The 11,011-nt window shown below is 38.9% G+C and overlaps 1 protein-coding gene across 1 annotated transcript in view; it reads left to right on the forward strand.

Moving 5' to 3' along the window:
• The window catches only part of LOC103807600 (microtubule-associated serine/threonine-protein kinase 2-like), a 98,614-nt gene that overhangs the window by 50,126 nt on the left and 37,477 nt on the right, over nucleotides 1–11,011 (forward strand). Inside the window, 3 exon segments of the mRNA XM_009080337.1 lie at nucleotides 1,060–1,214; nucleotides 9,635–9,710; nucleotides 10,994–11,009. Of these exon segments, the coding sequence (XP_009078585.1) occupies nucleotides 1,060–1,214; nucleotides 9,635–9,710; nucleotides 10,994–11,009 (247 nt within the window).

Raw genomic sequence — 11,011 nt, forward strand, 5'->3', positions numbered from 1 at the left:
GGGTCATTGTAGCAAAAGGAAAAGTTTCTCTACTGGAACAGTGTGCATAATTAATTTCATCAGATAATAAGGAGCCTTGGAACTTAGGTCAGGGTGCTGTTTTTAATAAGGCCCACTGGTGTTATTCAGTGCTACTCTGTTTATTCAGCACATTTTTTTCTTTTTCCCTTTGTTTTTAAAGAGAATTTTTAATTTGTCCTTGTGTCATATATTTTCTTACTTCTATAAAATGGAAAGGGGCATTGAAAAATTGCACACACAAAAATGCATTAGTTAGTTGATCTATGGCTTTTTCCCCTGGAATGTCCAACATTTGATGTTATTAGCATTTCCCACAAATACTTGTTTTAATCTCAGGTTTCATGAGGTTCAAGAATTAAAAGTTTCATGTCAGTCATTGTCACAGGACATATCATATAAATGCATTAACTTATTTACAGATGAATAAGCTGTTTATAACAAGAAACTCAGTTAATCTTACAGTGAAGTTACTTTCATATTATTATTGCCTCCTTGGTTAGAGAAGAACTTTCCTGATGGGTAAAGAAAAGGAGAAGTAAAATCCTGACCATTTACAATAGCAATTTCCAATGAGAGCCAATAATCAGCAAAAACCTCTTATGTCTACACAGCTCCATAGCATTCTGCATGCCAGTGAAACTCCTGAGCTAAGAGAGCATGAGGGAAAAGGAAAGAAAGTTGCTCACCACTCCAGGAACCTCCTTGTCTTTTCCAGAGTAGTGCTGGTACTCATGTACCTTCCTTTCTGTCTCCTGATAGTAAATTATGTGCATGATCAGATGTAATGGTTCCAGAATCGGATGCAGTGGTTCCCTAGCTCTCTCCCAAAGTTTTCCTGACCTCACCAGCTCTGTCACTATATGTAAGGGTTGGCTTAGCCTAATGAGAACAATGAAAAGAGGCACCTGGTCTGATAAATAGCTTTCTTTTCCGCTGGAGTGTGCAGTGTCTGGCAGAATCCGTTCCTCTTCCATTCATTAGCTGACCCCTATGCATGCGTTTAGTGCATTTCTTTTCTGTATTTTTTTCTGTACTCAGTCATCATGCTCATCTCAGGAGAAGCTGCACCAGCTGCCCTTTCAGCCCACGGCAGATGAACTTCATTTCCTGACAAAGCATTTCAGCACTGAGAGCATCACTGATGAGGAAGGACGCCACTCTCCAGCCTTGAGGCCTCGATCACGCAGTCTCAGGTGAGTTTTGGGTCGGTTGTTGAATTTTTGAGATGTTGGGCACATGGATTGCATTTCTGTATGTGCTTTCAGAGCTAAGAAAAGTTGTTTGTACTTGCTTTGTTACATGTTTTTGAAATGATTTTAACCAACATTGAGCTCACCTCACCTAATCAGGAAAGATTTTATTATCCTTTTTACATTTGATGCTGAGGTTGCAAAATGGTTAGTGTAGTCTGATTTTTGTATCTTCACAATAGCTCTATGAAAACACGATCCACAAGTGTCCCAAACTAAATCTGTAGGATATAGATTTCCTTTAGTGAAGTACCTTCTAAGAATTTTGTGGCAATAATATAAGGATGTGGTTACAGCCACTGTTAGTAACTTTTCTGGCAGAGCTTCTGAAGGGGTGTAAAAACTAGAGCAGATTTCAAAGGCTTAAATGGAATTGCACCCCAGAGCAATTTTGTAATAGCACTGAAAACGTTTCTCCTGCATTAGCAGTTGAATAATTTCTACTGTTGCTTCTGAGAAGTGCTTGTTCAAAGATAGTTATCCAGGGGTTATTTCCTCATGCAGTTGATTTTTCCATACATAGAACCAGAAGCAACTAGAACTTGATTTTTCACAGAATTACAGAATGGCTGAGGCTGGAAAGGACCTCTGGCGTCATCCTGTCCACCCCCTGCTCCAGCACACTGCCCAGGCCCATGCCCATGTGGCTTTTGAATACCTTCAAGGACAGAGACACTCCACAAACTCTTTGGACAGTCTTTCTTGCAGGTCTCTAACAAACATGTGGAATAAATCCACAGATATTTTCTATCATAACAAAAGCCTTACACTTTGCTGTGCCTTTAGTGCTGGACCAAGTGAATGGAAGTCTAGGGATGCATAGGCCAGACACAGCTTCTTGTGAAAGGAAAAGGATTTATACAAGCAGAGTTCAAGGAGGTGAAGTGTCCCTTTTGCTTCTCATCTGAGGGTGTCAGAGGTGGATGTCATCTTTAATGGACCATGTTCAAAAACTCTGCCAGCTGGGAATGCTGGATCAATGTGCCCAGCTCAGCACCTAGGTGGGGGTTTGTGAAAGTAGGAGGTGAAACAGGCCAGGATAATAAAAAAAATCCATGGTGAGTGTCATGTCATGGCACAGCTGACCTTTCGTGATTATTTGTAATTATTTGTGTGTTCTAAACTTCAGTGCAAGCTGCATGGTAATTGCATATGGATCTAAGTGTAGTTGCACAGTATTCTACAGGAACACGTAAGTACTGTGGGTAGTAGTGCACTTAGCCTGTGATCTCTGCAAATTGCCATGTAGTGACAGACTAGTTATTTGATTTATGCTGTCTCTTTGAACAATAGTCCTACTTCAGTCCTCTTGCTGTCACTCTTAACATTGACTGCTGCTGAGTAGTGTAACTGTAGTACTAATTCTCTATAGGTAAGAACTACTGTGGGTAGACAACACATCACTGAAGCAATTACTGTCCTAACACAGGTGCATTACTGTTGGCGTAATGAAGTGGAAGACACTTTTGCTAATGCCTGAATGATATACACAACAAAGTGAAGATCCCAATTTTATTATTTTCCTTTTAATACGGATTCTCAGCTTGCTGAGAATTTTACCTCTGTGAGCCAGTTGAAAGCAGAGTTATCATGTAGTAGGTTTATAATTTGTGATGAGATTAATTCAGTGTCATGTAACTGTAATTAATCTTCTTCCTCTCGTGAGTACTTTCTCTAGCTCTCTCTGGTTTTCAGTGTGGTAATGGCCAGCCTTATTGGTATTCCAGAGCTTAGAATGAAGTAATTTAATTTTTTACTGTGCCTCATTTGTTTTTCATTTTGCTTATTGCTGGTACTGTGATGCTGCGTGACTCTAAAGCACCTTCGCCAGTCCCAGGCATTCATGCTGGCCCTTGCATCTCCAAGGAGAATTGATATGTCAGTCCAACCAGTTGGAACAATGTTTGCAGGAGCAAATATCCTCTTTGGCAGAGGGTAGCCTGTCCTTGTAAACAAACAAGTGCTGAAGTATGTGAAGACCAGGCTGTACAAGCACACAGCTTGTTTATTTATTTGCCCATACCTTAGAGTTAGCTCACTTGCTGAGAAAGTAGTTTTACTTACTTGAAAAATAAAATCTGAGCAGTTAATGTGTTGAAAATTAAGCAGGAATTTCCTAAAAATACCTATTTTCATAAGCATTCAATGGTCTTGTTTGATCAGCTTTAATGAAAAGCACATGAACAAAATACATCAGAGGTTTTCCTTAATTGGCCGCCATGGCTTTGTAATTTAAAAGATGGTCTGATAGTTAGCATGTATTAATTTTTCATCCTTTGAATGCAGCCTTACATCTCTTTTATGAGAGAGGAACTTGCATTTTGAGATGTCACTGTTAAATTCTGGGACTGTTTTTTTGTCTCTGTAACCCAACATTTTTTAGAAGTGTCAGTTGATCCTTTTATGCTCCTAGATACAGAGTATTGCCTAGGTGTAACTTTTGGAAAAATATACTTCTTTGACTAGAAATTTACCATTTTCTCGTGCCTAGCTGCACACGTTCTGTTATACAGAGCAGTCTTAATGATCAAACTGGATGAAAAAAGTAACAAAGTGTACAGTTGTGGAGGACAGCCAACACTACTCTGGTAGGTTGGTAGCATCTCCATTGCTTGAGGCGTTCTGACAGCGTGGCTTGAAGATGCTCATCTTTTAACTAATCATTCCTTATTTGAAATGCCCTGAATTTTTGTGCTAGAGAAATGGCACTGGTTCTTTCCCAGATGATTTTCTATGCACGGGGAAGGGGGGAACCCAAGACCAAAGCTGGAATGCAACAGTGTGACCTGCTTATAAAGCTGCTTGCAAAATCCTGGAGCCTCTTCACTCATCCATCTCAAAAAGATCCACTACTCACATACTAAGTCAAAGAAGATATTGCCACATGACCCACCTATTTTGGTGCTTACAGTGTCTCTTCAGTGGAAGAGAATATTTCTTTATTACCTGCAGAAGTAGTTCCTAAATATCATCTCTCAACTGTTCTTTTTTTTGTTGTGTTTTTTTTTTTTTTTTTAATGCATCCTTCAAATCCTTCAAGTTATTGACCAACAGAGAGATGTCTGAGCTACATTTGCTTCGTTAGAACAATCCTGGGCTTTACCTGAAGAAGATATTTTCTCCCTGGAGCTGCATGAAGAGTTGTGAATTATTGCACTAAAACTTGGCATTGTTACTCTTTTTATGTTAGAGCAATGCTACCCTCCATCTTTTCCCAGTTCTCTTTGCTAGTCATCCTTTAGCAGTTGCTAACATGTGGGAATGTGTGGAGAATGTCAGAGATAAAAGTAGAGTTAACTAATAGCGACTTCTTCAGGAGCTGCCTTTGTGCAGTCACTCAGCCCACCAATCTGCCCATTTTTCTTGATCTCTTTTTGTGTTTCAGGATCATGTTGTCTAGGGAAAAAGGGCTGGAGATTGTTGCAGTGAATTTTTATATAGTTGAAGTAGATGAGATCATCCTTAATCAAATATGCTCCTTCATCTCTTTTCTGGGTAGAGCTTTCTAAATGCAATTCTCCAACCTGACTTTCTCCATGCTGGATCCTGCCATTAAGAATATACAGAGAAAAATCCTAGGAAATACTAGTTGCCAAAAAGACTTCTGACAATAAAATACCCGAGATGGGAAGAAGGAATAGGTATTGTGAAACAGCACCAGTGGCCCACATAGTCCATATTTATCTTAAAAATCGATCCTGCAGGTTGTGGGGCTCTCTCATCTCACTGCACTTAAGTGGCAGCTTTAACCACTTGAGTAATGTTGGTGGATTCATCGCTTCATGCTGCTGTGCTCAGAAAGTGCTGTCTGCCACAACGGGGATTCACACAGCCGTGGATTTGCTGGAGAAGGATAATCGTTTTATATTCTGAAGCATAAGGCATCTGTTCTTTGTGAAAATGCATTCTAACTGCATTACAGATAATGTTGGTCTCTTTGTTTTCTCTCTCAAGACAGTGAGTTCTGTGAACTTGATTTGAAAAGGTTCTTCAAAGTGATTGGTTTTAAATTTATTAACTTTTGGGTTCACTCACCATTTTCATCGTTTTCTATTATGAGGAAAACTGGGTATTCTTATTTGCCCTTTGTATTGCTCATTAACTTTCTACTTTCAGTCTAAAGCAGTCTCAGTCTTTTTTGGCATGCACGAAAGACCTGAAGTATTGCAAAGAACTAGTTGCAGCCCCTGCATAAACTGTAGAAAAATCTCATTAGTCCTTACATTCAATGAGATTGTGAATGAAATGTATTCCCTTTCCCTTTATGTTCTGTTGTGTATATACATACATGTTCTAATTATTCTTTATTAATTTGCTCTTTATAGTTATAAATATGAACAAACCCCTTACATTCATAGGACTGTCACTCCTAGGGTAAAGAAGTGCTCGACTGCCAAACGATACACACCCAATCAAAACTAGTATTTCCCTGCAGACTGAATGTAGCTGAAGCTCAGTGTTTGTAAAAAAGAATTAAAAAAAGAAATCAAAAAGTATGTAAACTAATTCAGAACTTTCTTTCTAAAGTGCTCAATGAGAAAAGCTCTTTACTGTTTAGTGTCACCACTTGCCTATCCCATTAGAAGAAGAATTTACTGTATATCCTGCTTCGCTTCTGATTCCCTTTTTTCTAGCAGCAGTAGAATAAGTGCCTGGTGTGGACTTTGTGCTGTTTGGTTATGATTGTGCAGGACGAAGGATATTTGAATAAATACTGAAAAATAATCTATAGTTACATATCTCATATTTCCTCCATGGTATAGATTGTTGTAACTCTGTGAAAATCTGTATTTCACTATTACTGTGCATGTGACATAAATTCAGACTTCAACAGATTCTGTGCTGCTGAATTCAGTTCCCAAGTTCTCCTTTGGTCATTGTCCTGTCCAGAAACAGGATTTGGCCCCAAGGTCTAATTATTGTGGTCTGAGGGAAGCACTGAGTCAAATTTGCTCTGAAGTTTGATGGACAGATACAGACTGTTCATATTAACTTTTTCTTTGTTGCCTCATTTTTGTCAGGGGGAAGTTTTCTGATTTCTAGCATTAATGTTTCATTAGGGCAAAGATTTAAATCTTTATTTATTGGGAGAAGAGGAAGGCTCACCTTCAGCAGAAGGTTTAACTTAGTGTCTTCTTCATTCAATTTTAGCTCTCTGGTTTTAAAATTCCTTATTTTGTATGCCTGGAAGTGACAGAAAATTAAGGCCTATGTTTGTAAGTTTCCTATGGACACTGACTTTGCTAATGTGCTGTAAATACAGCCTAATTGAACCTTCACGTGCAGGCTGAGAGCAGAGGGAAACACAGTGCTTTTAGATTCTCTGCTTTTTTTGATAAATGCAGCTGTCGCAGTGAAGGGAAAATTAGGTATTCATAAACATTTCAGTTTTATTTAGTCACACTTAAACTAGATTTTGTAAGATTTAAGTTATTGCTATAAATGCTACTCCTTGAAATAGCTGTCTATAAGCTATTTTCACTTGCTAGCATCAGATAAGGACACATGAGTTTTGACAAGTTGAAGGCTATAGAAACCTTTGTGGGAGATAGATCTCACTGAAAGTCTACCACCATATCACTTTGTGAAGTGGAGGGAGGGTGAGGAAGGGGAAAAGAGAGAGTAGTTTCTCATTCTGCTGTTAAGCTTAAGGGGACAGATATTATTCTTCTAATGTCTGCTCTGCTGAAATGAAAAACTCACAATAATAATTTCTTTGACCTACCTGTCTGGACCAAGAAAAGAGAAGCAGCCTGTGTTTTGTCTTAAAATGTTACGCACATGCACAGGATGTGTCCTCCGTTTTGCAAAGATATTCTGCTTCTTTGTGAGGCTCAAGATGTTGGACTGGTTTAGTTCTGTATGTGAAATTTTTGGTGCTAGATAGTTGTGTGAAGCTTTTGCATTTCAAAAGCTGTCATGCCAGTAAAATGTATTAAGGTCCCTTTGTATTTTTTTCTAAATTTCCTTAGGTTCTCCCTTGGTGGCATTCAGTTATCTGCCCAATCCTTGTTTCTTTTTCACCTGGTAGTATCTCAAAGGTGCTGTAAAGTACCCAGCAGTGCCTGACAGACAGCCCTTGGTTGGTCAGTCAATTATCCAGCTGATTATTTCCATAGTTTCCCAGGCTAAGGACCAACACTAAAAATCATGGGGCAGTATATTATGTTGCAGTCTTGCTTTAGTCAGCTAGACATTTAACATGACCTGGTGTATTGAGCGAATTTTGTTTTGAATGACAATGTGAGCCTTGATCTGAGGCTTTACCCAGAATTTTTGGGGGTTTCTCTTGTTTTAGGTGTTAAAAAGTGGCACTGATGAACTTCCAAAGATGAGAGACAAAACTGCTGATGCCCAAGCAAACTGAGGGATTTTAAGTGTTTGCTTTCTTGCCAATTGGTGTGCACAGAAATTGTTTCAGAATCATAAAAAACAAAAGCAAACCCAATAAATTCTCCTGTCGTGGCGCTCCCTAAGGAAACACTACATCTGCTGGCAGGACAGCTCAAGTAGCTTGATTTCTGCATAGCTCTTAATTTCCTGTATCCATGTGAATAAAGTGCCTTGAAAGCAAAAGGCAAAACTCCCTCATGTTTTATTGTAGCCTTAAGACAGCAAATATTTAAGCATGCACAAATTTCAGTGTTAAAATGATGTATTTATGTGCCTCTGTATTTCTGTAGTTAGTATCAGAGGGCTTATATATACTTGTAATTTATACCTCACTTAAATCACACAGTGAAAAAACACTTCAGAGAAAAATAAACTCACCAATAACTATGTTCACCAAGTTCTTCAGCTCCATATGAAGTGCCAGTAAACAAGTGTCATGTGTTTCTGTCAGATTGTTTGGTCTTAGAGAATAAAGGTAAGGATAGCAAGCTAGACGTGCAGGGGAATTGTTTATAAGCCTGAAATTCTTATGTTCTTACCCTTTGCTTTAATTATGTCATACATTACATAGGAATATAAATGTGAGTTTCTTTTTAAGGAAAATTTGCCTTGATTAAAAATAGCTTACATACCAAGCTAAGGGCAGTTGATGACAATGTGTTTTTACTTGGTATCCTAACCATCCAACTCAGTTTTATTTCCTTTAACATGAGGATTCCATGAGAGATTTAATCTGAGTGCATTTCCCCAAGCAAAGGGATAAACAGTAGTAGAAACAGGACACAATGTAATTCATGAAATTTCAGCACCAGCTATGAGAAGAGCTTGGCATTGCTGTAGTCTATGAGCCAGTGAGTTAAATTTTCTTTGAATTGTTAATATATGTTGTCAAAAGAACGTTTCCCCTTTAAATAGGTTAGCAGCAAGGTAGGAATTGTAATGCATTCCCAGTTTACAATGCATTTATTCCATTTAGAGAGATCCACTTCATCCTTCACTAGGAAGTTTAAAATGTTTGAACTCATTCAAGATAAAATTGTATTTTTTGACATAGGATTTTTTTTACAGTATTTAGTACTCTTAAAATCATAGGGACAATGATCGTGGGAGATGCCAAATAATTGAAGCCCTTGCTTGTCTTAAACCTTCCAACAAGGTAACTGGAGAAATGAGCTGCTGCAGGCAATCCTGTAGCTGGGGATTATCTGCATTACCTCATCGGCTGTCCTCGGTGCAGAGTGAGTCAGAGCACTGCACACCATCAATGTGGTGAAATGAGATGCAACTCTTCTTGAAAAAACCCATCCAAACAGCAATATAAATGCAGCTTGTCAAGATCTAGTGTCCTGGTTTTTGGTGTGCCTTGAAGTTGCTTGTTAACCTATGCATACATGCATATGCATCCGTGGTGTAACTGCCTCAAGGGAGTGCAGTTTTGAGAACAGTGTTCTGTTCCTGGTGCTTGTGGTATTTATACGTAAGATTAAGGAATAACACTGCTCCTGCATCCCTCCTGTAGTGCAGTATCCTTCAGACAAAGGAAAGGAGGTCATCTCAACTTCCTTGCTTCCTATTGCTCTGCTCCCTTCTGGCAGTGGAGACTCCAGAGATCACTGTGGCTCCTTTTGGAGCTGCTGCCATGGAGGGCAGTAACAGAACAAGGGAAATAAATGTATCTGTAACAAGTGCCCTGGGGTTTTACATGTGGGTGTTACGGCTTGCATTCACCGAAAATAGGTGGCTTTCTGCCTGAGTCCACATGCAGACAGGGATGTTAGCAGTTCCCACATGGTTGCAGAGTGCCATTGCTTGCTAGGATTTTCTCGGAAGTTAAGATCTGCCCATTACTGAAGTGAGCTCAAAGCTTTGGGAGGGCTGCAGTCAGTGTGGCAGCATTATGACCAGCGCTGGGTTTGAAAGGTTTTGGTGTGCTGTCTATAAATGATAACATAATTTCTTTTCTCCTCTAGCCCGGGTCGCTCTCCAGTTTCCTTTGACAGTGAAATAATAATGATGAACCATGTGTACAAAGAAAGGTTTCCAAAGGTAAAGAATCACTTTTTGAATAGTACATTCAGTGAACTTGTGTCCAAGCTCAGAATTAATTTGTAGTGCTCGTTGGAGAAAGAGCCCAGTTCTTGTGTCTCATTTCCAAGCAGTGCAGTTTGCTGAGAGCTTGAAGCTGCCTCCCCAGCTTCATATGTTAACTCTGCAACAGAAGAAATAGATTTTATATACATAGAGATTCAGATGAAAAAGGCTGTATTTCATATGTACTAAATTTGTCATGCTTTTAGTTGGCATGACAGATGCTCACAAGAGTGAGGAGAAGGGCCATGCTGTGGCTCTCCCTGTATTTTTAACTAATCCTTGTCGCTCTCTCTTTAAAGTCCAAATCAGATCAAGGCTGGAGGAGGGGTGTTTTGTTTATTGTCATATATACTTTAAACAGCTATTTTAAAGAGTAATTTCAAAAGAAGCTGAATAACATTGTCTTGGTATTCCCTATATAACTGCATTAAGTTTGCTTTGTACTGATCCAAACTTCTTTGCCCTTAGTAGGTTTTCCATTTACATATTGGAAAGGCAAAGTTGTCTTTTGAAGTCATTACAAATTTTACTGGAGGTTTTGACAAAACCCAAGTTTGCCATTGGGGCTTTTGGTACCAGAGAAGTAATAAAGAGAGATTTAGTTTTTTGCAAAAGTCAAGCTGACACCTACACTGAAATGTGCTGAAGATCTGCTGTGAAAATAAGTGTGTTTGCTTTTTAAAAAGCTGAATATTGAAATCTGCAGAAACTGAGCTTTGAAAGTTAACATCTCACTGAAATGAGTATCGAAGATTGTGTATCCCACAGCTGTAGATATGGCCATTCCTTCCTGTTCCACCAACAGCAAAAATAGATGTTTCTCTGGGGACAGGATATTAGGGCTTAGAGTGATAGAAGTGCCGTGTGTCTCTTGCTTGCGGCAGTGATTTTCAGCTCCCATGGTCTTGTCTAAAAGTTCTAAGAACTGCCTTATGTCTTACATCCTTACTCTGGAGACCCAGGGAGGAATACAGCCTCAGGACCAAGATATTTTTATGGTCATTTGCATTTTCAGAAAATGTGTTTTGATTAATTTCTGTTGTTTGCTCATGTTAGCATAACTTTTGCCTGTGATATGCTCATTTTATTCTCAGCAAAATGCTGTTGTATTTGGGAATATTTTTTGAGCCTTGTGCAATTTGGAATTGAGAATGTTACTTTAGCACCTGATTTGTGCATGTTTTAAGATCTGTGTTAGCAAAATTCAAGAGTAATTTCTCTTTTTTCTGTACTCTCAGGCCACGGCACAGATGGAA

Source organism: Acanthisitta chloris, unplaced genomic scaffold, assembly GCF_000695815.1.
Source record: "Acanthisitta chloris isolate BGI_N310 unplaced genomic scaffold, ASM69581v1 scaffold21258, whole genome shotgun sequence".
Classification (NCBI taxonomy): Eukaryota; Metazoa; Chordata; class Aves; order Passeriformes; family Acanthisittidae; genus Acanthisitta; species Acanthisitta chloris.